At 42.8% G+C, this 27,736-nt stretch overlaps 1 protein-coding gene across 14 annotated transcripts in view; it reads right to left on the bottom strand.

The window, feature by feature from the left end:
* The window catches only part of CCNY (cyclin Y), a 330,334-nt gene that overhangs the window by 93,732 nt on the left and 208,866 nt on the right, over window positions 1–27,736 (bottom strand). For 8 of the 14 annotated variants that reach the window (XM_055092655.1, XM_055092654.1, XM_055092650.1 and 5 more), the window contains one exon: window positions 43–117. In XM_055092655.1, the coding sequence (XP_054948630.1) occupies window positions 43–117 (75 nt within the window). The other 6 variants (XM_063607337.1, XM_063607338.1, XM_063607339.1 and 3 more) reach the window with 2 other exon arrangements.

Here is a 27,736-nt window from a genome sequence, read left to right as displayed (position 1 = left end):
ATGAGCCTTTTTTACAAAAAGAAACATAAATTAAGGACCTACCGTCTGTCTGAGATTTACTGAGGAATATTGTGCTGGCCCGAGGATGATCTGAAGGATTGAATTCCATGTTCAAATCTTTAAAGAAAGGAAAAGAAATTATATGAATAAACCATCTGATAACTAAGAGGAATCAAGATTGACTCAATTATTTTTCAACTTTAAATTGCTAATACATTCAAGGATTCTGGAAACCTATAGCTATTATGTTAATAGATTCTTTTGGTTCAATTCAGAACACTGCTATTTAGAAATATGAAAGTCATACATAAAAATTAGACAGTTGGCTAGACATCTATTAGCCTAAGAAAAACTCCACTTTCTCCTGAAAAAATTCTGTTCTGCACCCAATATACTATAAAATAGCAGGACAGAGTTATGGCATGCGATTAAAGAGAGTTATGTGCTACAACAGATTCATCGAAACATTACAGTCAAGTACATGGTAGTTCCTTATTCAAGGTGATTAAAATAGGAATATCTCAACTTGTTAGGGCGAATCAGCATCCACATACTCTGCTTAATTATTTTCTGAAAAAGCAAAACTTGTCCCTTAGAGCAAAAGCTACAAATCGGCCATCTGTGGACCTAATCTGGGCCCCAGACATGTTTTGTTTGATCCCTACTTTTTAAAAAACATTTAAGACAACATATAAAAATCAAGAGATTTCAAACACATAACACACAAACACACACACACACACACACACACACACACACCCCTATTTCCAGCTTCCCTTGAGAAATCAGATCGTTTGGCAACACTGAGCCCCCACCCCAATGGTCACAACTGGCTGAAGCCAAGCAGCTGTGACCCCTTCACAGTGGCTGTGTCCCTTATGGGACATTAAGACTCCACCTCCCCAGTGACCACCCCTCTCTGCTTTACTGGCAGGTCTTCACAAGCATTTGATTTTGCAATCTTAGAACTCTTAGAACAATCTCCAAGGTCTACAACTTGTCAGGATGGTATAAACAACTTAGAATGCCATCACAGAAGAGTTTTTCCAGTTTAAAAAAAAAAAAAAAACTGATTCCATAGAAAATAAGCAAAACAGAAGAATTAAGTTAGGGAAGGAAAGAGATCAAAACTACTGGAAAGCCAGAATGGTCTTCAAACCAACTTAGAGAGTCAGAATAAAACTTCTTGGGTTCAATTATTTCAATAAATTTGCAGAGAAACCTAATCAACACTAAGAAAAACAGAAGGGGCTATCCTTAGTGTTAATAATCAATCAAAGATAAAGTGAAAGAAAGAAAAGGATGGTAAAATAAATATACACTGGAGGCAACACCTAATCACTTATCCACAAAGAGATTTATCCTGAGCTAACTTCTGAAGTGTGGTGATTTTTTTCCTACATCAGCCAATGGCTACTGGGCCAGTTCCTAACTTCTCCCGGAGTACCTGATTAAAGAAACATCTATTGAATCTTAAACAGATGCTACTTCAATTATCTGATGCTTCCTGTATTATATAACTTCTGTTAACATTACACAATAATTTCAGAGTCAAAGCTATTAAGGGGTTTGATGGAAGGAGAAAGATGGGTGGAAGAGACACTGAATTTTTCGAATTTGCTTCAATTTGAACTACAGTTAGTCAAGAAATTTCTTGGTGAAAATGACTCTGCAAGGAGGTTTCCTGCTCAACTAGGATATAAAAGGGGTTAAATAACAAATGCATTACTAAATGTTTTGAGGGCTTTTGCATATCAAAATGAGGGCAAATATAAAATCCTAACCATGATGGATGCTTTTAATGTCCAAGAACCTTAACACATAGTCCCCTAGAAAAGCAGCAGTGGAAACGCATCATGCATGCAGTTCCCACATGCCAGCAAGGTGACACCAGAAAATCAATCCTTGGCCTCAGACAGCATCTGGACTAGCAACTACTACCTTATTCCCTTAATACCCAACTGAGACTCATCTACCAGATCAGTTTTCTTTAAGACCCACTTTTATTACTAAAATACATCAGTAGAGGTTTATGGAACACCACAATCAAAAAATGTGAAGCTTTCCTGTTTGGAACCAAAATAACACAAGACTGTCATTTCTTGGAGAATTGAGATCCTGCTCCTAAGTCCAAGAATGTCCTGGAGGACAATCCCCTGACTGCCTGCAGATTGGGGTTCTATGCTGTTATGTTCACAAGCCCTCAAAGTTGTTAATAATGGGGATGTCACAGATTCTAAGGGATGGCCTCCAATAATGGGACACTTTTAATAGTAAATAATAGTACTATCATTTGGATGGTGAAATGCTATCATACCATCTAAAAATCACATGAAGAATATTTTATTGACATGGAAACCGATGTACCATATGTCATTAGGTGACGAAAGCATTATGATACCCTTTTGGGGGAAAATATGTGTAGGCATAGAAAATACATCAAAAGAATATATACCAATATTTGGTTATCTTTGAATAATGTGATTGTTTTCTGAGTTTTATGCACTGTAAACACTTTCATTGGTTTGTTTTTTTGTTTTTGTTTTTGAGATGGGGTCTTGCTCTGTCACCCAGGCTGGAGTGCAGTAGTGCAATCATGGCTCACTGCAGCCTCAATTTCTTGGATTCAAGCGATCCTCCTGCTTCAGCCTCCTGAGATGCTGAGACTACAGGCATGTACCACAAGCCTAGCTAATTTTTTTATTTTTTGTAGCTACAGAGTCTTACTGTGTTGCCCAGGCTGGCCTCAAGCTCCTGGGCTCAAGTGATCCTCCTGCTTCAGCCTCCCAAAGTGCTGGGGGATTACAGGTATGAGTCACTGTGCCCAGCCTATTGGTTTGCTTTTTTTAACTTTTGTTTAAAAACTATTTGTGAAAACTGATTTGACCCTCTGAGTGGCTGGACTGCCTCTCCAACACAGGGTGGTGTTCCCAGAAGATGCCCTGAAGCTCTCCCTGAATTCAGAGGAGATTCACACAGAGTCACCAAGATGAGTCTCCCCTCGGCAGTGTCCACTGTCATAGAAGCTCAGGGTGAAAACTGACCAGCTCAGAGGCACTCCTGAGTGAAGGCACCCTCGCCCTCCACCAGCAGCCCGTGCCTCTCCGCTCCTCCTCAAGAGGGCTGCAGCGAGGAAAGGCGGAATGACCACTTGTTCTCTGTGGGGGAAGCCAAGCAGCAGGATTATGTCTCACACTCTCCCTATGAAAGGTGAGCACCAAGTGGGAGGCGAAGAAAACCCTGTCACGTTTCCTTCGTGGCCAAGTTATAACTCTAAGTCTGACAAGAATGCTCCCTGGGCCACAAGTGGTCCCTAATGATGACAGGCCAGGTGTCATCTCTCCCCAGTGCGGTGACACACATCAAGTGACTTGCAGAGTTCAGAGACTTCAAGACCAGTGTCTGATGTGAAATTCACAGATGAGGTGAATACAGGCCAGATCTTGAAGAAAACTATGGTAATTACAATATGTGTTCTATCATGGGAACTCTACCTCTTTGGGGAACAAAAAAAAAAAAGGGAAAAGCCACCATTCTCAGGAGCCAAGCAAAATGAACCTGCTTTATCACCCTAACTTCACACTGAAGCCAAGCATGACAAACAGTGCAATTTTAGCCATGAAGGAAAAGGCTCCCCTCGTTGCAGAGTCAGGAAAAATGATATCCCCAATGTTTACCATGAGGTAGAACACATCTGGAAGAGCGTAGTGGTTTCAGTTCACCTCTATGATGTTTTTCTTTTTATTATTATTATTATTAAAGTTTTAGGGTACATGTGCACATTGTGCAGGTTAGTTACATATGTATACACGTGCCATGCTGGTGTGCTGCACCCATTAACTCGTCATCTAGCATTAGGTATATCTCCCAATGCTATCCCTCCCCCCTCCTCCCACCCCACAACAGTCCCCAGAGTGTGATGTTCCCCTTCCTATGTCCATGTGATCTCATTGTTCAATTCCCACCTATGAGTGAGAATATGCGGTGTTTGGTTTTTTGTTCTTGTGATAGTTTACTGAGAATGATGATATCCAATTTCATCCATGTCCCTACAAAGGACATGAACTCATCATTTTTTATGGCTGCATAGTATTCCATGGTGTATACGTGCCACATTTTCTTAATCCAGTCTATCATTGTTGGACATTTGGGTTGGTTCCAAGTCTTTGATATTGTGAATAATGCCGCAATAAACATACGTGTGCATGTGTCTTTATAGCAGCATGATTTATAATCCTTTGGGTATATACCCAGTAATGGGATGGCTGGGTCAAATGGTATTTCTAGTTCTAGATCCCTGAGGAATCGCCACACTGACTTCCACAATGGTTGAACTAGTTTACAGTCCCACCAACAGTGTAAAACTGTTCCTATTTCTCCACATCCTCTCCAGCACCTGTTGTTTCCTGACTTTTCAATGATTGCCATTCTAACTGGTGTGAGATGGTATCTCATTGTGGTTTTGATTTGCATTTCTCTGATGGCCAGTCATGGTGAGCATTTTTTCATGTGTTTTTTGGCTGCATAAATGTCTTCTTTTGAGAAGTGTCTGTTCATGTCCTTCACCCACTTTTTGATGGGGTTTTTTTTTCTTGTAAATTTGTTTGAGTTCATTGTAGATTCTGGATATTAGCCGTTTGTCAGATGAGTAGATTGCAAAAATTTTCTCCCATGTTGTAGGTTGCCTGTTCACTCTGATGGTAGTTTCTTTTGCTGTGCAGAAGCTCTTTAGTTTAATTAGATCCCATTTGTCAATTTTGTCTTTTGTTGCCATTGCTTTTGGTGTTTTAGACATGAAGTCCTTGCCCATGCCTATGTCCTGAATGGTAATGCCTAGGTTTTCTTCTAGGGTTTTTATGGTTTTAGGTCTCACATTTAAGTCTTTAATCCATCTTGAATTGATTTTTGTATAAGGTGTAAGGAAGGGATCCAGTTTCAGCTTTCTACATATGGCTAGCCAGTTTTCCCAGCACCATTTATTAAATAGGGAATCTTTTCCCCATTGCTTGTTTTTCTCAGGTTTGTCAAAGATCAGATAGTTGTAGATATGTGGCGTTATTTCTGAGGGCTCAGTTCTGTTCCATTGATCTATATCTCTGTTTTGGTACCAGTACCATGCTGTTTTGGTTACTGTAGCCTTGTAGTATAGTTTGAAGTCAGGTAGTGTGATGCCTCCAGCTTTGTTCTTTTGGCTTAGGATTGACTTGGTGATGTGCGCTCTTTTTTGGTTCCATATGAACTTTAAAGTAGTTTTTTCCAATTCTGTGAAGAAAGGCATTGGTAGCTTGATGGGGATGGCATTGAATCTGTAAATTACCTTGGGCAGTATGGCCATTTTCACAATATTGATTCTTCCTACCCATGAGCATGGAATGTTCTTCCATTTGTTTGTATCCTCTTTTATTTCCTTGAGCAGCGGTTTGTAGTTCTCCTTGAGGAGGTCCTTCACATCCCTTGTAAGTTGGATTCCTAGGTATTTTATTCTCTTTGAAGCAATTGTGAATGGGAGTTCACTCATGATTTGGCTCTCTGTTTGTCTGTTGTTGGTGTATAGGAATGCTTGTGATTTTTGAACATTGATTTTGTATCCTGAGACTTTGCTGAAGTTGCTTATCAGCTTAAGGAGATTTTGGGCTGAGACAATGGGGTTTTCTAGATATACAATCATGTCGTCTGCAAACAGGGACAATTTGACTTCCTCTTTTCCTAATTGAATACCCTTTATTTCCTTCTCCTGCCTAATTGCCCTGGCCAGAACTTCCAACACTATGTTGAATAGGAGTGGTGAGAGAGGGTATCCCTGTCTTATGCCAGTTTTCAAAGGGAATGCTTCCAGTTTTTGCCCATTCAGTATGATATTGGCTGTGGGTTTGTCATAGATAACTCTTATTATTTTGAAATATGTCCCATCAATACCTAATTTATTGAGAGTTTTTAGCATAAAGGGTTGTTGAATTTTGTCAACGGCCTTTTCTGCATCTATTGAGATAATCATGTGGTTTTTGTCTTTGGTTCTGTTTATATGCTGGATTACATTTATTGATTTGCGTATATTGAACCAGCCTTGCATCCCAGGGATGAAGCCCACTTGATCATGGTGGATAAGCTTTTTGATGTGCTGCTGGATTCAGTTTGCCAGTATTTTATTGAGGATTTTTGCATCAATGTTCATCAAGGATATTGGTCTAAAATTCTCTTTTTTGGTTGTGTCTCTGCCCGGCTTTGGTATCAGAATGATGCTGGCCTCATAAAATGAGTTAGGGGGGATTCCCTCTTTTTCTATTGATTGGAATAGTTTCAGAAGGAGTGGTACCAGTTCCTCCTTGTACCTCTGGTAGAATTCGGCTGTGAATCCATCTGGTCCTGGACTCTTTTTGGTTGGTAAGCTATTGATTATTGCCACAATTTCAGATCCTGATATTGGTCTATTCAGAGATTCAACTTCTTCCTGGTTTAGTCTTGGGAGAGTGTATGTGTCAAGGAATTTATCCATTTCTTCTAGATTTTCTAGTTTATTTGCGTAGAGGTGTTTGTAGTATTCTCTGATGGTAGTTTGTATTTCTGTGGGATTGGTGGTGATAACCCCTTTATCATTTTTATTGCGTCTATTTGATTCTTCTTTTTTTCTTTATTAGTCTTGCTACTGGTCTATCAATTTTGTTGATCCTTTCAAAAAACCAGCTCCTGGATTCACTGATTTTTTGAAGGGTTTTTTGTGTCTCTATTTCCTTCAGTTCTGCTCTGATTTTAGTTATTTCTTGCCTTCTGCTAGCTTTTGAATGTGTTTGCTCTTGCTTTTCTAGTTCTTTTAATTGTGATGTTAGGGTGTCAATTTTGGATCTTTCCTGCTTTCTCTTGTGGGCATTTAGTGCTATAAATTTCCCTCTACACACTGCTTTGAATGCATCCCAGAGATTCTGGTATGCTGTGTCTTTGTTCTCGTTGGTTTCAAAGAACATCTTTATTTCTGCCTTCATTTCGTTATGTACCCAGTAGTCATTCAGGAGCAGGTTGTTCAGTTTCCATGTAGTTGAGCAGTTTTGAGTGAGATTCTTAATCCTGAGTTGTAGTTTGATTGCACTGTGGTCTGAGAGATAGTTTGTTATAATTTCTGTTCTTTTACATTTGCTGAGGAGAGCTTTACTTCCAACTATGTGGTCAATTTTGGAATAGGTGTGGTGTGGTGCTGAAAAAAATGTATATTCTGTTGATTTGGGGTGGAGAGTTCTGTAGATGTCTATTAAGTCCGCTTGGTGCAGAGCCGAGTTCAATTCCTGGGTATCCTTGTTGACTTTCTGTCTCATTGATCTGTCTAATGTGGACAGTGGGGTGTTAAAGTCTCCCATTATTAATGTGTGGGAGTCTAAGTCTCTTTGCAGGTCACTCAGGACTTGCTTTATGAATCTTGGTGCTCCTGTATTGGGTGCATATATATTTAGGATAGTTAGCTCTTCTTGCTGAATTGATCCCTTTACCATTATGTAATGGCCTTCTTTGTCTCTTTTGATCTTTGTTGGTTTAAAGTCTGTTTTATCAGAGACTAGGATTGCAACCCCTGCCTTTTTTTGTTTTCCATTTGCTTGGTAGATCTTCCTCCATCCTTTTATTTTGAGCCTATGTGTGTCTCTGCACGTGAGATGGGTTTCCTGAATACAGCACACTGATGGGTCTTGACTCTTTATCCAATTTGCCAGTCTGTGTCTTTTAATTGGAGCATTTAGTCCATTTACATTTAAAGTTAATAGTGTTATGTGTGAATTTGATCCTGTCATTATGATGTTAGCTGGTTATTTTGCTCGTTAGTTGATGCAGTTTCTTCCTAGTCTCGATGGTCTTTACATTTTGGCATGATTTTGCAGCGGCTGGTACCGGTTGTTCCTTTCCATGTTTAGTGCTTCCTTCAGGAGCTCTTTTAGGGCAGGCCTGGTGGTGACAAAATCTCTCAGCATTTGCTTGTCTGTAAAGTATTTTATTTCTCCTTCACTTATGAAGCTTAGTTTGGCTGGATATGAAATTCTGGGTTGAAAATTCTTTTCTTTAAGAATGCTGAATATTGGCCCCCACTCTCTTCTGCCTTGTAGGGTTTCTGCTGAGAGATCCGCTGTTAGTCTGATGGGCTTCCCTTTGAGGGTAACCCGACCTTTCTCTCTGGCTGCCCTTAACATTTTTTCCTTCATTTCAACTTTGGTGAATCTGACAATTATGTGTCTTGGAGTTGCTCTTCTCGAGGAGTATCTTTGTGGCGTTCTCTGTATTTCCTGAATCTGAACGTTGGCCTGCCTTGCTAGATTGGGGAAATTCTCCTGGATAATATCCTGCAGAGTGTTTTCCAACTTGGTTCCATTCTCCCCATCACTTTCAGGTACACCAATCAGACGTAGATTTGGTCTTTTCACATAGTCCCATATTTCTTGGAGGCTTTGCTCGTTTCTTTTTATTCTTTTTTCTCTAAACTTTCCTTCTCGCTTCATTTCATCTTCCATTGCTGATACCCTTTCTTCCAGTTGATCGCATCAGCTCCTGAGGCTTCTGCATTCTTCACCTAGTTCTTGATCCTTGGTTTTCAGCTCCATCAGCTCCTTTAAGCACTTCTCTCTATTGGTTATTCTAGTTATACATTCTTCTAAATTTTTTTCAAAGTTTTCAACTTCTTTGCCTTTGGTTTGAATGTCCTCCCATAGCTCAGAGTAATTTGATCGTCTGAAGACTTCTTCTCTCAGCTCATCAAAGTCATTCTCCGTCCAGCTTTGTTCCGCTGCTGGTGAGGAGCTGCGTTCCTTTGTAGGAGGAGAGGCGCTCTGATTTTTAGAGTTTCCAGTTTTTCTGTTCTGTTTTTTCCCCATCTTTGTGGTTTTATCTACTTTTGGTCTTTGATGATGGTGATGTACAGATGGGTTTTTGGTGTGGATGTCTTTTCTGTTTGTTAGTTTTCCTTCTAACAGACAGGACCCTCAGCTGCAGGTCTGTTGGAGTACCCGGCCGTGTGAGGTGTCAGTGTGCCTCTGCTGGAGGGTGCCTCCCAGTTAGGCTGCTAGGGGGTCAGGGGTCAGGGACCCACTTGAGGAGGCAGTCTGCCCGTTCCCAGATCTCCAGCTGTGTACTGGGAGAACCACTGCTCTCTTCAAAGCTGTCAGACAGGGACATTTAAGTCTGCAGAGGTTACTGCTGTCTTTTTGTTTGTCTGTGCCCTGCCCCCAGAGGTGGAGCCTACAGAGGCACGCAGGCCTCCTTCAGCTGTGGTGGGCTCCACCCAGTTCGAGCTTCCAGGCTGCCGTGTTTACCTAAGCAAGCATGGGCAATGGTGGGCGCCCCTCCCCCCAGCCTCGCTGCCGCCTTGCAGTTTGATCTCAGACTGCTGTGCTAGCAATCAGCGAGACTCCCTGGGGTAGGACCCTCCGAGCCAGGTGCGGAATATAATCTCGTGGTGCGCCATTTTTTAAGCCCCTTGGAAAAGTGCAGTATTCAGGTGGGAGTGACCCGATTTTCCAGGTGCCGACCGTCACCCCTTTCTTTGATTAGGAAAGGGAACTCCCTGACCCCTTGCGCTTCCCGAGTGATGCAATGCCTCGCCCTGCTTCGGCTCGCGCACGGTGCACGCACCCACTGACCTGCGCCCACTGTCTGGCACTCCCTAGTGAGATGAACCCGGTACCTCAGATGGAAATGCAGAAATCACCCGTCTTCTGCGTCGCTCAGGCTGGGAGCTGTAGACAGGAGCTGTTCCTATTCGGCCATCTTGGCTCCTCCCCCAAAGGAACACATTTTTATGATGTTTTTCAATGACAAAAATTAAAAGTAATAAATTCATGGAATACTGAGCTTAAAATTAGAGATTATAGACAAAATACACTTCACTGCTAAAGTATGCTGACCACTTTGCTGAAGTCAGCTCTAACAGTTTATTACTCATGTTTAAAGTAATAATCTAAACACTAATTGTTCACATGATCCTCCCTCAATGAACCCCAAAATCACATATCCCTCACCCCTCACAAAGCCCCTCTTGGAACTTCACACAGCTGGGCCTCCCTTAGACCCACCTTTGCAGCGTGCAGAGAGCTCTGACTCTTCCCACCTGCTCCCATCAAGCTCTTGAAATACCTCATGTGCTAACTCACCAAGAAGAAGAAGAACTCATAAAATTTAAATAGTTACTCTACTGGGTGTCATTGTAACACAAACTACTGCCTTACTGAAAGAGTGAAGCCCCACCAGAGCATTTCCATCCCTGAGAAAAGACGACACCACACAGAAGCCGAGAGCTCTGCCACGAGGCAGGTGGCATGTGGCCGGCCTCCGGGAGGGACAGAGACATGTACGGCCTGGTTTATCCTACACAAACTTACAATTGATTCAGGGAGTCAAGATGAAGTACATGACACATCAGAGTGCACAACCAGCTAGGGAACAATGAAGAATAAAATATGTGACCCAATCCTGGGAGACACAGAATAGCATGCTTACAAGAGAATAGCTTAAACAAAGCACTGGACTCATAATTTTATGAGTCAAAAATAAATATTGCTTTTTTTTTTCCTAGCAAGGCAATTCAGTTGAATTCAGTTAAATGGACCAACATGCATTGAGTCTCCACTATATGCTAGGTATTATGTTCAATTCTATTCATATCGAAATACTACTTTGGGGTAGTAACCACTTGTGTCATTAACTTTCCTATTCTACATGACCTATTTCATGGTCATAAGAAAGCATTCTTGGTTTTCAAAGGGCTACAGTCGATTAATGGTGAGACAAAACATGTATTTAGCTGACTTCAAAATGCATCCTATGACATTTCTATCACATTTACCTTCACGATTATACTGTGATAGGATAAATTAGCATTTCATTAGATGTCACGAGTATATACTGAGAGGTTGTCAGGGCCAGTCCATTCTGCCATGGTTTTCATTCATTCATTCATCCATTCATTCAACAAATAATCACTGAGCATCTACTAGGTGCTAAGTAATGCTGAGTTACAGGTACTGAGGATACAGAAGTAACGAAAGAGATCAAGTCCCAGCCCTACAAGAGCATCCTTCTAAGTTGAAGGTATAAGGTACTAGAGGAGAAAACAAAAAGAATGAAAAACCCATCAAGACTGACTCCATAACCCACATTCAGAAAGCTGAAAATAAGACTCTCCAGGAGTTCTCGGAATCATTCATTCCCCAAAGAGATGCTCAAACAGTAGAAAAAGAATCACACATTTTAAAATGTAAAAGATCCAGATTTGAATTCACTTTTGCTAGCTCTATGGCCTTGGGCAAATTGTGATACTATTCTGATCTCATTTTCCTTATCTACAAAGTGGGCTAATAACACCTAGCTCCGAGAACTGCTATGAAGATTAGGAGTCAGGTACTAGCGCAATGGGCAGGATGTCCACCACACAATAGGGTCCCCAGAAATAATGGGTATTAAAAACATTAAGCCACAGCACTTAGATCAGGGCTAAAGAAACAAAACTCTCAATACGTAAATGTTAGGCTTAGAGACACTAAAGACTGTTAAATTTCATTACACAATTTCTGTTCTCTAAGGAGTGCTGGCTTGAAATTGATGTTTAAAACTTTGGTGTTGCATACTCCTGACTTAGAGTCTCCTACCTCCTAAAAGAATGCCAAGATAATCCATAAATTAACCTGAGGAAGTAATGCTTTAGAGGAAAAGGCAGTTTTAAGGAATGTCATGGAATCCCCTGAGTTGACTTCAATCTAATATTTAGGAAGCAGAGTCTTAGCCTATTTTTTGTTTATGATGTTGATACCTATTAAGATACACAGCTGAATTAAAATATTCAAAGAATGGTTATTCTAAGGGCCTCCTGCCAGACTCTGAGGTGACAACTGAATGTTTGGTCACACTGCTTTCAGTCCCTGTGTCAGCTGAGCACAAAGTAAAATACAATGCCTTTATTCAAAACTAAAGATACATCAAATGGCATGTGGCACAGTTTAATTCGGCAGTATTCTCTTATACTGGTCAACCTCATTTTCTTCAGTCTTTTCCACAGATGTCACAGTAACAGTGATCCACGATTGCTCATCTTGGCTTTTAAACCAGCACCAAGTTTACCTTCCAGTGTTAGAAAGGATCCAGGTAATAAGATAGTGGCTAAGAAAAGCAGCCGTCATAAGCTATCATTAATGGTCTGAAAAACTAGTAAAAAGTAAAGCAGAAAAGCACAGTAAGACCTAAACAGCACTGGATGGAGAGGAGGTGCCAAAGCAAGCCTGTAAAGTCAAACTATCCCCTCCCCCTCGCATGCCCCTCGCATCCCCCTTTCTCTGCACTGCCACGCCCCAAACTGATAATCACTCCAATAAATCATCTCCACAAGATGGGCTGTCTACTTAGGTCTAGACAGTGTCAGTGAGCAGAGCCCAAAGGAATCAAGGGTTCTGTGATTCCTTGATAGGTTCTGGAACTTCAAGATGCACAGAAAGTGAGTTTCAACTGGGAGGCCAACTGTGGTACAGCCCCACAGTTACCCTCCGAAGACATCACTAGTTCTATTTCCTGTCTTTTGAGCAATATTTGATATGGTTAAAATCTCAAACCCCTAATTTCAATTTTAGGTAGTCACATTTCCAAATCTGGCTATGATGTGGGAGGCAATTATGAAATCAACAAAGCCTGTTAATTTTAAATCAGATTGTTTCTTTTGTTGTTATTATTGTCCCTGCCACTGCCTCAAAATCAGTGATTATCTCCATTTGTTACTGTCAACAGGATGAAATCAGGAGCTGACCAGGCTGGTTTGCTCCAGGAGGCTGTCACCAGGGAAGCCTGAGCCCAGCAGCCCACATCAGCATTCCCACGAGAGCACCGGCTCCTGCTGCGGCTGCCGCAGCCAAGTGCTGCTACTGCAATTCTGGTTAATCCCACCTAAAGCCATATTTTCTACTCCCACTGACTTCAAGTTTATTTTCTGGACTATCATAACACACTTATATTTAGTTATTTCCTATTTTCACTCTCTTTCAGCCACTGGTGCCCCTGCAGGTGATCTCCGTGTATGTCTTTGCAAGTGTGTGTCTCTGTGTCCACACGTCTACATGTGTGGGCCTCCAGGGCAGTCTCTCCGCAAGTGGGTTGCTAACTGAATGGATGTGTCTCTGTGTGCAGCTCTCTGTGCACACACATCCAGCCCTCAGTCATCTGCTCTGTTTGTCTGTCTGTCCCTCCATCTCCCTGTCCATCTCTGCATCTCCCCACTTGCCTCTCCTTCCGTCGGTCTCTCCACCCGCCTGTCCGTCTTTCCATCGCCCTGTCTGTCTCTCCATCTCCCTGTCTGTCTCTCCAACTCCCTGTCTGTCTCTCCATCGCCCTATCTCTGTTTCCCTCTCTGTCTCTCCATCTCCCTGTCTGTCTCTCCACTGCCTTGTCTCCCCATCGCCCTATCTTTCTCTCTCCATCTCCCTGTCTCTCCATCTCTCTGTCTCTCCATTGCCCTATCTCATCTGTCTCTCCATCTCCCTGTCTGTCTCTCCATTGCCCTATCTATCTCCCTGTCTGTCTCTCCACTGCCCTATCTATCTCCCTGTCTGTCTCTCCATCTCCCTGTCTGTCTCTCCATTGCCCTATCTCCCTGTCTGTCTCTCCACCTCCCTGTCTGTCTCTCCATTGCCCTATCTATCTCCCTGTCTCTCCATCTTCCTGTCTGTCTCTCCATCGCCCTGTCTCTCCATCTCCCTATCTCTCCATCTCCATATCTGTCTCTCCAGTGCCCTATCTCCCTGTCTGTCTCTCCATCTTCCTGTCTCTCCATCTCCCTGTCTCTCCATCTCCCTATCTGTCTCTCCAGTGCCCTATCTCCCTGTCTTCTCCCTGTCTCTCCATCTCCCTGTCTGACTCTCCATCGCCCTCTCTGACTCTCCATCTCCCCCTGTCTATCTGTCTCTCCACTGCCCTGTCTGTCTGTCTCTCCATCTCCCTGTCTGTCCATCTCTCCATCTCCCGCTCTGCCTCTCCATCTTCCTCTTTCCAACCCATCTCTCAGTCTCTCTTCTCCTCCTTCTCTTTTCCTCGCTATAACTGTTTCCGTTTTCCCTTCTTCCCTCCCCAGTTCTTCTCTGCTGTCCTATTTCTAATTTTCTATCTTAATGTATCTAATATTCTATCTTAAGATTAATCAAGGAGATAAAGATGCTAATGTTAAGACTAAAGACAGATTATTCTGCCAATACACAGACCAGATAACCTAAAAGCTCTCATGCTACATGCACTTTGAAATGTGAGTTAAAATATAATACAGCCTTTTAAATGCCTATAAGTGTGGCAAGAAAGCAGGGTCAACGGCCTAAGGCCCGAATCAAAGAGAGAACTGAAGTCTGTGGCAGGACAGGGGCTATCCAGTTGTGTGAGCTGGTCTTGGGTTTTGACTAAGGTGACACACATGCGGGTTCACACCAGTGATCTGGCATAATTAAAAATTCTAACCCCCTTTACTCTCAGAAGTATCTTGGTTTGAAGACACTACTATTTTAACGCTCCTGCAGGACAGGATATAACACAGGAGTTGGAACTGACACTTTTACATATAGCTAGAACCCTCAGAGAGCTATGATCTTAGCAAAAACCTGAATTAAGAAAAAGTATCTATGAACCCAAATGAAAAGGAGGCTGGGCTGGCAGGGGGAGCAACTGCCCAATCTCCCAGCAACTGGTAACTGTCAATCTGTCTGTATCTCTAATGTGGTTTTTGACATTCTACTTTACACATGTAGCCCAGAAAACTCCTGGAAAAGAAATTCACACCAAATTGGCCAAATTATAAACCACTCTAAAGCAGGCTGTCTCCCAGAATTCCACCAGATTATGTCCTCTGATGACAGGCTCACCATCTAAAATGGCAACACACAGGAGGAAAAAATAGTCTCATGACTCTTGAGCAAGAGTCAAGAAACTCAAAAATATCAAGATCAGACCCTCAAAAACTTGAGATAATAAAACTAAATAAAGACCATAGAATGAATTTGTGCACACTGGTGAAAAACAAAATAAATTTTAAAATAAGGGGGAAAAGATACTCTGAAAAAATAAAAGGGAGTTTTAAAAAAGAACCATGTCTGTAGGATTCATATAGAGACGCACACATATACACACACGTCTATACATGCATGCAAACACAATCACTACAGACTGAATATTTGTGTCCCCCCAAAATTCATACGTTAAATCCTAGCTCCCAGTGTGACAGTATTTGGAGGTGGCACCTCTGGGAGGTGATTGGGTCATGAGGGCAGAGCCCTCACGAATGCGATTAGCGCCCTTATGAAAGAGGCCCCAGAGAGTTTCCTTGCCCCTTTTGCTATGTGAGGTTACACCAAAAAGAAGATGGTCATCTATGAACCAGGAAGCTGACCTTCACCAGATACCAAATCTGCCAGCACCTTGATCTTGAATCTACCAGCTTCCTGAACTGTAAGGAATACATTTCTATGGCTTATAAGCTACTCAGTCTATAATATTTTGTTATAGCAGCCCAAATGGCTAACGTGGTCAATGAAATCTACAATTCAATAGATGAGTTAAACTGCAGGTTAGATATTCCTGAATGTAGAACTGGTGACCTGAAAAACAGATCTGAGGAAATCACTTAGAATGGAGCACAGAGAACAGAGTTAGGCATTGTATAGAATGAATTAAGTCCAACTAACAGGGGCTCTATATTCCATAACCACCTAGGATAAAAACTCTCAGCAAATCTTAATCTGATAAAGGCTATCTGCCAAAAACTTACAGCAATCTGTATACTTAACGGTGAAACATCAGACACATTTCTCAAGTCAGGAATGAAACTTGGATCCATCTACTATCAACATTGTATTGGGGGCCCTAGTCAATGCAAAACAACAAGAAAACGTAACATACAAGGAATTTATTGAAATGGAAAGAAACAAAATCATTGTTATTTGCATATAATCCTCTACACAGAAAATATAAGATGGTTTAAAAATCTATTGGTGCTAGACACAAACTGACATATAGAAATCAATTTCATTCCTTTATCCCAGCAATAGTGCTCAACTAAAGGAGCAATGTCATCCTCTTCACCCTAGGGGGTATTCAGCAATGTGTGGAGTTGTCACATGTCAAGTGGCTGCTATTTTTCCACACCAGTGTCCCACACAATGAGAAACTGTACCTCCCAAGGCCAACAGGGTATTCACTGAGAACACTATGGCCCAGAGCAATAAACAATTAGCATACTAATAATGACAATAAAAAATAATCCATTTACTAAGCAATACAAACAAAACATCATTAAATTTAACAAAAGATGTGTAAAGACCTTATATAGATTATAAAAAGCCAAAATACATCTATAATGTACAGAAATACATTCTACTCACGTATATACTCATCTGTACATACAATTATTCACACCTAAACATACCCTGCCCTGTGTCAAGCCATGGGCTGCATGCTGAGCTGGGCACACAGCAGTAAACACAACAGGTATGGCCCCTGCTCACAGAATTATCAATCCTTTTGGAAAGTTTAAAGATTATCACTGTCTGGTCACAGTTCATTTTACAATCTACTTTCATTTTAAGATTTAAAATTCAATTAGCTGGGCATGCTGGTGCAGGCATCTAGTCCCAACTACTAGGGAGGCTGGGGCAGGAGGATCGCTTGACCCCATGAGTTCAAGGCTGCAGTGGGCTGTGACTGTGCCACCACATTCCAGCCTGGGTGACAGAGCGAGACCCTGTCTCTATTTAAAAAACACCACAAAACCAAACCTTAAAATTTAGTTGCGGCTTTGGCAGGAACCTTGCTTCACCCTAACACTGCTCCCTTTTGAGCACTCTACTGCTCACTGCCACATTCACCAGAGGCCAGGTAAGGAAAACCATAAAGAGGGTTACGGAAAGTCCAGGTGAGGGTGAGGGACAGCGGGAACAACAGGATAAATGCTAGTGCCTGTTCCCTTCTGTGTGAGGCTTGATAGAAGCACAGGCACAGGCGGACACACCTGAGAACTCTCTCCGATTCACAACACTGGGACTGGCAAGCTCTCGCTAGCTGCCATACCTGATCATCACCCCTACAGAGCTGGCCTGCTCCTCCAGTCTGGCCTTGTTTCCCATATCTCTTCACCACACACTTTCTGCTCCAGCAACTTTGCCACCACACAATCTTCTTTCAGTTTTTCCCAGGCTTGACCAGGCCAGCCCCTCTGCCCTGAATATCCTCTCTAGGGGAAGCCACTGGCTCTCACCTCAAGTGTCAGGCAAACTCCTAAGCCCTGGAAGCCTTCGTGACCCTCCTAGGCTCACTTCCGTGCCTCTCTCCCACTCCCACCAAGCCTGGTACATGCCTGTGTACTTCTTATGTCCCTATAACCACTGGTTTGAATGTGTGCCCCCCATACCCCCAAAATGTGTGCTGACTACAGAAATGAGCCAGTAAATTAGTTAAAATGTCTTCTATATGCCACCAAGGAATGGAACTGAATGGACTGCAGAAAGGTATTTCAGATCCAGTCCTCGCTCTCAAGGAGCTTCTTTCCACAGCAAACACAGACACAGACACAGACACAGACACACACACACACACACACACACACTCTCTCTCTCTCTCTTCCCCCTACCCTGCTGATAATCCTGAAGCAAGGCAGAATGCAGTAAGGATCACACATACAGCAATGATAGGCAGTGCTCCAAGTCTAACTGGTGGAGAGATGACTGTACAGAGCAGGTGAGATTTCGACGGGCCTCACGCAGAGCTGGATTTTTATTTGGACGACTGCTCAGAGGAGGTGCATCTCAGCTAGAAGGAAGAGGACAGGCCAAAGCACATAACGGACAGAGAAAAGCTTATTAGGGAACTGCCAGTAGACACACAAGGCAAGACAGTTGAAGAAGAAAAGCTGTGGGTAAGGAAAGCAGGCAAGGTGGATTCAGGCCACCTTGGAAAGCCCTGGGTGCCAGAACAAGAAGTTGTACTTTTCCTGAGGACAGAGGGACAAACCACTGATGACATCTCAACAGTTCAAATTTGACTGCTGGTGTTTATGTTTAGAAGGATATTCATTAAAAGAAAATGTGAAGGTGAAGTGACAAGTTTAAATTCAGAGAAAGGAGAAGAGAAAAATCATGTATCAGAGAAATATACGTGACGACCTCACTGGGTCCTAGGACAATCAGAGCAACAATGCTGGTTAAAGCTATCGGTGCTCGGACCCCAGCACAAAGGCCGGGGGGGGGGGGGGCGGGGAGCGCCATCGGTCAGTGAAATCAGTACCACATTAGGACACGAACAGTACTCGCCCTACCATGCATAAAGTCCAAATGTTCAACAGTCATTAACAAATAAGCTGAATAATGAAAGGAACATAAAAGAATGATCAAATGAAATACCTCTTCTCAACAACTTAAGGAAAGAAAAGGAAAAACTGGCAAGGACCAACCATTAACTCAAATGCAAATGAACTCAAAGAAAGAATCTCCTAGCAACCAGCCTCTCCTGAGAGGCATGAATTAGCGCTATCAATGGAACAGGAAAAATACCACTTGGATTGCTGATATTTTAATACCCAGCAAATGACTAGGTCTTTTAACTATGGGGCAATATTGATGAAATCTGCTGTTGCAGACAGCTGAAAAGCATATGAAATGACAACACCCTGAAAGCTAGAAAAAAGGCATTTGAGTCCACTATCATTACTCCATTAAACACTCAACAAATATTTATGGAGAATCAACTCGATGTAGGTGTTCCTTAAGAGAAACACGATGGTGAGGCCCTGTGGCCCCCAGGGTTAAAGGCTGGGGGTGGGGCATGAGGCAGACAAGTCAGAGGCTTTTGCCCCAGGTAAGTGCCTCCAGGAAGAATGGGTTAGTTACCCAGGCTAACAAGGGAGCAGGCGAAGGGCATAAGAAGCAAAGTACACCAAAGACACAAGGGTTAATTTAAAAAAAAAAAAAAAAAAAAAAGCATACTGGGCATTTGAGATGCACCATAAGAAGGGGGAAGCAGTGAGAAAAAATCAGTGAAGGAGTCTGGATTTTTATCCCCAGGGAACCAGGGAGTTACTGAAGGAGTGGAGTGACCAGACCAAATACACACTTTAAAAACACTATTATGACCTCACGCTGGTGAAAAAAATGAGCCCAAGGAGTAAAAGTTGTCAGTTGGGAGCTGTGGTCATCATCCACGTGGGAAAGGGGTTGGAAAAAGTAGATGGATTTGAAGATCTGGAGGAGACGGGATGCACCTGGTAAGTAATGAAAGCTGGAACATGAGGACAAGGAGGCAGATGAGGGTGACAAGCAGTGGTTGACAATGGGGCCATGCGCTGGGCTAAGGCACAGAGGAGGGAGCTGGAAGACCCAGTTGGGCGGTGGATATGCTGCTGGGTTTAACCTATCTGTGGGAAAACCACGGCCCATCAATCCAATTAAGCCCCATCCACTGACAGCTGTGCCAAATGCCTGACACCGCTCCTCTTTCCCATTTCCTAGAACCTTTTCCTCCAGGCTCGGTAAGATAAAGATAGCCTGTTACCATGTCCAACTCTAGAGGCAGCAGCTTCCTGCACCTTCTCTGCCCACTGTTACTCTGAAGCTTTAATGCTGGCCAGGCAGGACCTTCCATAATGCAGCTTCTTTGCTGATGATCAGGAAGTAGGTCAATGTCATAAACTTACTTCCCAAATCCAGTTAACAAGTGGTTACTTCCAAGCAAATGACGGTGTAAATTTCAAGCTCTGGAAGTATTTATCATTTGCCTACATCCATAAATTACTGTCAGAGCCTTTGATTTCTTTGCCTCTTCCTTTCTCTCCAAGTTGAGGATGTGCTGCCAAATTTAATAATGAGTTTTAAAACAATTTCCATGAATCTTTTTTTAAAGTTCTGCCTGACAGTTGTTTCCTGAAGTGTTGGTATATGATGTCATTTGTTATCAAATTGTAATCTCTTAGCTTCATTGACTCTTTTTCCTTTTAAACTTGGTGCTTCCAGAGTTTCACTATTTATTACCTTCCACGAGCTTATGCTGCTTTAGAGTTCAGTCACCAAAACATCCTTGACTCTTCCTTCTGTCAGATTCAGTAACTTATATACATATATGCATATACTCTGGATCACCTGAGTTAGCATATTCTACGTCCATTGTTACTGAGGTAACAGATGCTTTCTGAACGTTAACTCTATGGGTAACCAAGAACATAGGAAGAAACTAATGTTTAGTAAGCATCTACCATGTGCCAGACATGTTTATTTAATCCTCACAGACACTCTCTAAAACAGACATTACTAATCCTATTTTTTAGATGAATAAGGAGAACCAGATAAGGTAAATCATACAAAGTCAGACTCCTAGCACATAGCACAACTATGGTTCCACATCTAGCACATCTGAATGCAGAACCCTAGCTTGAATCCCTCTAGTGAAAGAAGTCACTTAGAAGCCATGAAGATCAGGAACCTCCATCTGCCAAAAGGCAGTGTCAAGGAGACACACCTTCACTTTCAGTGTACAGAACCTCCATTTACCAGCAGTTTATACTTTCCAAAAGTGCCGCTGCAACCATTTCCCCAAATATCTCTAACTAAGGCCTAACGTAGCTGATACACAATACAATGCTGGGAATGCCAAGATCCCATTGTCCTCTGCTCTGCCTTCCTCACAGCACAGCAGTGCACCCTGCAGAGGCGCTCAATGGAAAGAGCCCTCCTGACAGGGGCACCACCCACACTGAGACCTGGGACACAACTTGTGCAGGCTGTGGGTAGAGGGACGGCTAGTGTTTCTGACCTGGAGTGGTGGGCAGCTTTCCAATCCAGCACCAGCCCCTCTGCTCCGGAATGACCCCTCCACCTGCACCCTCTGAGAAGCTGTCACAGAGAGCAGCTGCAGCAGCAGTGAGTGCAAATAAGCAAATAAGACAGGTCCTGGCAGAGAGGTCCTTGCCCTCTGTGTTTCTGAAAGTTCAATCACTTCCTGTTAGGTTCAGAGTAAGGCTCTTGGTTCCAGCCTCAGCATGGTCTCACTGTCTAGCTAGTTCACCATGGTTTCCTGATTTTCAGAAGAGGATCTTCTCAGATCATAATGGCAAAGCAATACCAGAAGGGTGAGATGAGGGTGAAGATGCAGAGATGCTAAGTGCAGGAAATCTCAAGGAGCAAAATACAGGAGAAAGGGAGCGGATACACTATCCAGTGGCAAGACGTGGTCCTTCTGCCACTGGTGAGCCAGGACTACCGCCATTCCTAAAGAGGCATCAAAACGAGCTCCACCTAACATGGCTGCTTTGAAGAAACACTGTTTCTGTGGATGCAAAGGTGTCACAATGTTACTTTAGTGAAAAACATCAATTTTATTATATTGTGGTAATATTCACATTTAATCATCAAAATTCCTATTTAATCCACTTCCAGAGGTTTATGGCTGACATGTAAAGACTTGATTTTCTAGAGTTAGGATCAAACTCCAGTACTGAATTGAGTGCCTTAGACTGTGGCCACCATTGAAGCAAATGCCTGGAGATTAGAGGAGCCTGGAATATAACTACACTGAGTGTAAGGAGAGGTGCAAAGAGTGGGATGTGCCGGGAGAAAAAAAACAGAAAATCCACAGAGAGATTTATTTATGCATTTACGTATGCAGGCTGGACTCAATAACATCAGGGACAAATGAAGATGCTAACATTGGGATACCTCAATAACAAATCAGACATTTCCACTTTCAAACACAAAATCATTCAGTAGACCAAGGGCCCATACTTTGCCATGAATAATACACATAGAAGCCATGAACACTAGAAAAAGGGCAGCAAAAGAGACCTTGGGTTCAAATTTTCATCAAGTGGTCCCAAGTATTCTGAAAAAGATCCCCAAGATGCTGGGGGATGACTCTAAAGAAAGAGTCTTTGCTTGGCCAAGCTTTGGTCGGGTTTCTGAACCTTCTCCTGGGCCCAACTGTGCACTTCCTTATAAACTCCACTTTTAGCAAAGCACCCTGCTAAGTCAGATTAGCAAGAACCCCTGACCCTCGACGTCTAATCAAGCTCCTTGTCCTTGATCACCCTCAGGTGATCCTCCCGGCCTGCCTTCAGCAAGAATCCTGTCAGATTGATTTAGCCAGAATTCTCCTTACTCCTGATGTTTCCTCTTAGTAATTTTCCATTCACTAACCACATCCCTTGCTTCTTGGCCATAAATTCCCACTTGCCCATGCTATATTCAGACTTGAACCTAATCTCTTTCCCCCATCACAAAACCCCATTGCTGCGTTCCCTCTACCTATCGAGATGGTCCTTAGTCAAGTTTGCCTTACTGTGCTTTAACAAGACTCATGGAATAATTTTCTCTTTAACACAACCAAACCTCAGGCACAGGATATGGAAAGTGTCATCCTTCAGATCCCCCACTTGCTTCCATAAACAGGAGACCTTCAGCCAGCCCAGTGGTGGGCCTGGGAGCTGTCCATGCCATCGTCTCCTATTTCAGGCCAGCTGGGTGGATCATCAGCCCCTCCCACCCCTGCCCACTGCTCCCCACTCTTCATATCCCTCCCTCAGTTTATAATAAGTGGATGTCCTAGCCCAACCTCCACATACAAGTTCCTTTGATTACAAATACTGTATCCTGTTCATCTTAGACACAGTACAGTGCTTGGCATGGAGCATCACTTATCATCCATGCTCTATAAATGACTGAGTAACAAAACAAGAGAACCTGGGCTAATGAAAGGAGGAAATAACTGAGTGAGGAGTATTATGATACTGTGCCGTGCCACAGGTACTGTGCTGCCACATTCAGGACACTTTAGAAAACCTTATGCAAAAGAATAGATAACACATTAAACATGTTCCACGAACATTTCATGCTGATTATTTCCTCTGAGCTCCTGCTAAAGGTATTTTCTTTTTTCTCTTCCATTTGTTCAAATCATATTTATAATAACAGTAGCTTGATGCTTACCGAATGAATGTTATGTGCCAGGCACTGTATCCAGGCATTTCACCTACATAAATTCCAATTTCCACAAAACCTTGAAACTTCTAATAATTATCGTGTGTGTGTGTGTGTGTGTGTGTGTGTGTGTGTGTGTGTACATATACAATTCTTCTTCTTCCAATGTGGCCCAGGGAAGCCAAAAGATTGGACACCCATGGTGTAGATGAATGAAGTGATGCTTCTTCCTAGGTATGATGACACTGTTTCAACAAGGTGGGACCCTGAGGGTCAGGGGGCATCACCACTGTGTTTCTCTTATGCAATGCCTGCAGTGAGTTGATTCTCAATAACTATATAGAGATATGAGAGAGAGAGAGAGATTTTTTTAAAGAGGCTCAGAGATGTTAAAGAACATTACTAAGTTCACACAGCTGCCAAGCGGCAGGGAGACACTAGGTCAGGGATATCAGGGAGCTCTACCTGAAACAAAGGCCATTCTTTCCCATGACACCATGCTACCTCACCAAGGAAGAGATGCTGTTAACATCCCCTGCTGTTCCACTAGCATGCAATGGAGGTCTTCACAGCTTTTGTATCTGATTTCCAGGCTATCAGATGTTGTTTTAGGCTGCATTTATATCTACCTCAGCCAGTAATCCTTTTTTTTCCCTTCCTTTTAATTAGCAAGGGACTGGAAGATCAGTTAGCTGTACTTGTTAGTCCTGGTGTAAAGTACTCCCTCCAAGTATGTATTCCCCCCAAGTATCCAACACAAGGAGAGCCCCAAGCAGGTGCTCATCCAGTGCACATCTGATTAAGTAACAGGTATAATAATTATCTGCCCATTCCTCAACCTCCAGGCAAGTCATGATGGTGCAATGAGAGTATGCTCTACAGGGGCTGAGCTGGTGGAGGAGGTGGAACCCGCTACTACTAACCTAGGAGGAGTTCTGAGAAAACTCTGCATGCCCTACCACATTACTTCCTTTGTTTATACCCCTATAAGACAGGGTCCCACCTTGTCAAAACAGGGTGCAGCCCTGTCAAAACAGTGTCATCATGCCTGGGAAGAAGCGTCACTTCATTAGTCTACACAAGGGATGTCCAATCTTTTGGTTTCCCTGGGCCACAATGGAAGAAAAAGAATTGTCTTGGGCCACACATAAAATACAGTAACACTAACAATAGTTGATGAGCAAAAAACAAAAAACAAAATGCAAAAAAAGGTCATAATGTTTCAAGAAAGTTTACAAATTTGTGTTGGGCTGCACTCCTGGGCCACATGCGGCCTGCAGGCTGCAGGTTGGACAAGCTTGGTCTATCTACACCTTTGGAAGAGATTCTGTGGCCTCTCAGACAGCAGCGCTGGCCCGGGAGCCTCTTGACTCTCAGCTCTGCCTCTCACGGTGTATCTGCATCACTCCAGATTCAACTAAGAAATCCCATCTGAACAGATTTCCATCTATTTTTACCCTCTTCTGAACTAAAGCTTCATTTTAATCATCAGTTAAAATAAGCTTTTTTACAAAATATGACGTGGGCTTCCCTCCACATGCTAAGCAGAATTTGTTCTCTTCTCTGTGGCTCAGCCTTGAGGTCCTCAGCTGATAGAAGTAGCTTCTGCTTCTCAGGTTTGGTCTTTCTGTCCCCTGCCTCCCTATCTGCCCCTCACTCTCCCTTCCATTTTCTGCTGTGAATCAACTAAGGGCTGAGAAAGGACGCTCTCTCGTTCTTTAGAAGTGAATGCAAAGAGGAGCCTGAAGGATCCACCTTGGGAAACAAAGAGCCTTGGTTCCCTGAAAGGGGAAAGACCTGTGAAAAAAACGCACGGGCAGGCCTGGGAGAAGTGGTTAAGAGTTTCAGTGCACACAATTCAGGACGGGCTTGGCTCACACCCTCACATGTCCCTGGCATTCTACACAGCTGAGGCTGCAGATGCGGAAGGTAAGATTACAGTACTTATTTTGCTTGTCATCTGTCTCTTCCCTCCTCCCACACTGGAATGTCATTTCTGAGGAGAGGGACCGTCTCCTTTGTTCACTGCAAAATCCTCAGTGCCTAAGAGAAAACGCTGGTCAGAAGCTAACCCAGAATGGGAATACTAAGGTGCCACCCTAACCCCGCAACCAGATTCTCAATAAATATTTACTGAATGAGGAATTACTGAATAACATTTCTTATTAAAATTCCTCTTCTATAAACAATATCCTCAGTTCAGAATCTTTACAAACTCTGTATGGTCTGGAAAAAGTAAACTGAAAAAAGAGAATTCCAACAAACTGTGGATGCAGGGAGAAAGCTGAGATTCTCTCCACCCTTGGAAGAGGGAAAGGGCCAAGTCATCACATCAACACGTTACAGCTATGCTGCCTTAGGGATCAGCAACTCTGAGGTGCAAGGGGTGGGGTCCTTGGGACACTGACATACCCCCAAAGCCCAGTTCCTCTACAGCAGTCAAGCACAAGTATGCAGAAACAGCTTGTAGGAAAACACAAAACACCACTTTTTCCCCCTTTCAGGGAGGAAGGTACTGCTTCCAATTTTCTTTTAAACAAAGAACACGTACACAACATGTCCTGTTCCACATCTTCCCCAACTCAAAAAACAAGGGAAAAGGGAAACCAAAAAGAGGAATAGTTAAAACAACAGGAGGAAAAAAATTCAGAAAGAATCCAACTCATATTTCTGCATTCATGATTTCCCCATAAGAAAATTTAAAAATACAAGTATGGGCTGGGCATGGTGGCTCATGCCTGTAATCCCAGCACTTTGAGAGGCCGAGGCGGGTGGATCACGAGGTCAGATCAAGACCATCCTGGCTAACATGGTGAAACCCTGGTTCTACTAAAAATACAAAAAAAAATTAGCCGGGTGTGGTGGCAGGCGCCTGTAGTCCCAGCTACTCGGGGAGCTGAGGCAGGAGAATGGTGTGAACCTGGGAGGTGAAGCTTGCATTGAGCCGAGATTGTGCCACTGCACTCCAGCTTGGGCGACAGAGTGAGACTCCATCTCAAAAAAAAAAAAATATATCTATGAATTTGGGTTACAGTAGAGTAACTGTGCAGGATCCAACATGGAGATTAAACATATAGATCTGTTTTATGGTACCACTGCAACTGATTTCAACTAAGGTGCATCTTCTGTCCAAACACAGGAAACACGGAGGGGCAAGGCCTCCCTGGGCTGAGTTCTGCCCATCCAGCAAGAAAGGACGGGCAGGTGTACACACGAGAGAGACCTGTGGACAATATGACCACAAGTAAGAAAGGCAGCACCAGGCTGTGATGGGACTGAAGCAAGGCAGTCATCTGCGGAGACTTTAATGAGGGTGCCATCCTCACTAAAGAGGGAGATTTAGATTGAAAAGAATCAACACTGAAATCACGGCTACATAATCAGAAATTAGCTCAAACAGAATGAAAAGGAGAAAGCACATAAAGAAACTAAGTAAGATTTTTAAAGGTTATACATCAAACATGAAAAAGAACATGTAATTCAGGACAAATACAGTGGAACCAATCTGCAACAAAACTTTGATTGGATGGCTAAACCAAAATGTGAATACTAAGGTAGTTTTCCCCCCCGCATTTTCAGAGGAGAATAAAGAGCTGGTTCACTACTTGAATCACATGGCATAATATTAACATGTGACAGAGAAAGCAGAACAACTCAACCTCTTTTTACAGCCATGGATATCCCACAGACTCTTTATTTTTTTGATCCGTGAATGGTGTTCTAGGCCACGTCTCTGATTCCTGATGGCCAAGTTCACAGGCATATCTGCAAGTAAGATAATCACCTACAGTATTTTCCTTTCAGACCTGATATATATTTTAAGGGAAAAAAAATCTAAAATGTATTTCCTACTTCATTCTATAACTTTAAACTGCCTTTCAAACATTCTGGTTCTTGAGAAAGTAGAAAGGCAATATCATAGCCTCTGAGGGTCACCTCAGACACAAGGAAATGTGATGCATAACTAATGATAAAATTTGAGATGCCACTATCAAGGCAGAGCGGTTCTGAATTTAATCAAGTCTGTCGAGCTTTGGAAGGATGGATAATAGGCAACCAGATGGACAAGATTTGCATTCAGAAAAGCTACCCTGGAAGATACAAATGAATGTGCCTCCGAATCCTGTGCAATCAATGATCTGCTGCCCAGCTTAATAAAACCTGAATTAAAACAATCACAAAACCAAAAATGTTTAAACAATCCATTTCACTTATACAGCTGAATCAATAATAAGGCAATTAGCCCAGCACAACAGAAGCTCCATTCTCTTTCTTTTTTGTTCCATGTGAGTGCTCAAGAAGCACATGGCTGCCACATCCAGCTCTGGTCTCAGCTATACTGAGGGAGACAGACACAGATGCAATGGGAGCAAGAAGACAGGAAGTATCTCTCCATAACACTGGTGAATGGTGAACGCAACTTTACAACCTTGAACACATGTGTGAGTGCAATTACACACACACCAGTACATACAATTGTCACTCTCCTGCAAAACCTGAGCCATTAAGACATGGAGAAAAACATGAGCAGAAAAATACTGGGCTGTGATACTGCAGCAAGGTACCTAAAGTTGACTATTTTAAGTCATCATCACTATAAAAGAAAAATAAAGCTGGGCATGGTGGCTCATGCCTGTAATCCCAACACTTTGGGATGCTAAGGTGGGAGGACTGCTTGAGCCCAGGATTTTGGGGCTGCAGTGAGCTATGATTGTGCCATTACCCTCCAGTTTGGGCAACAGAGTGAGACCCTGTCTTTTTCTTTAAAAAAAAAAAAAAAAAAGGAAGCATCCCTTGGA

Source organism: Pan paniscus, chromosome 8 (genome assembly GCF_029289425.2).
Source record: "Pan paniscus chromosome 8, NHGRI_mPanPan1-v2.0_pri, whole genome shotgun sequence".
NCBI lineage: Eukaryota > Metazoa > Chordata > Mammalia > Primates > Hominidae > Pan > Pan paniscus.
Note: the sequence above shows the minus strand (reverse complement) of the source record. Positions and strands in the feature narration are given on the sequence as shown.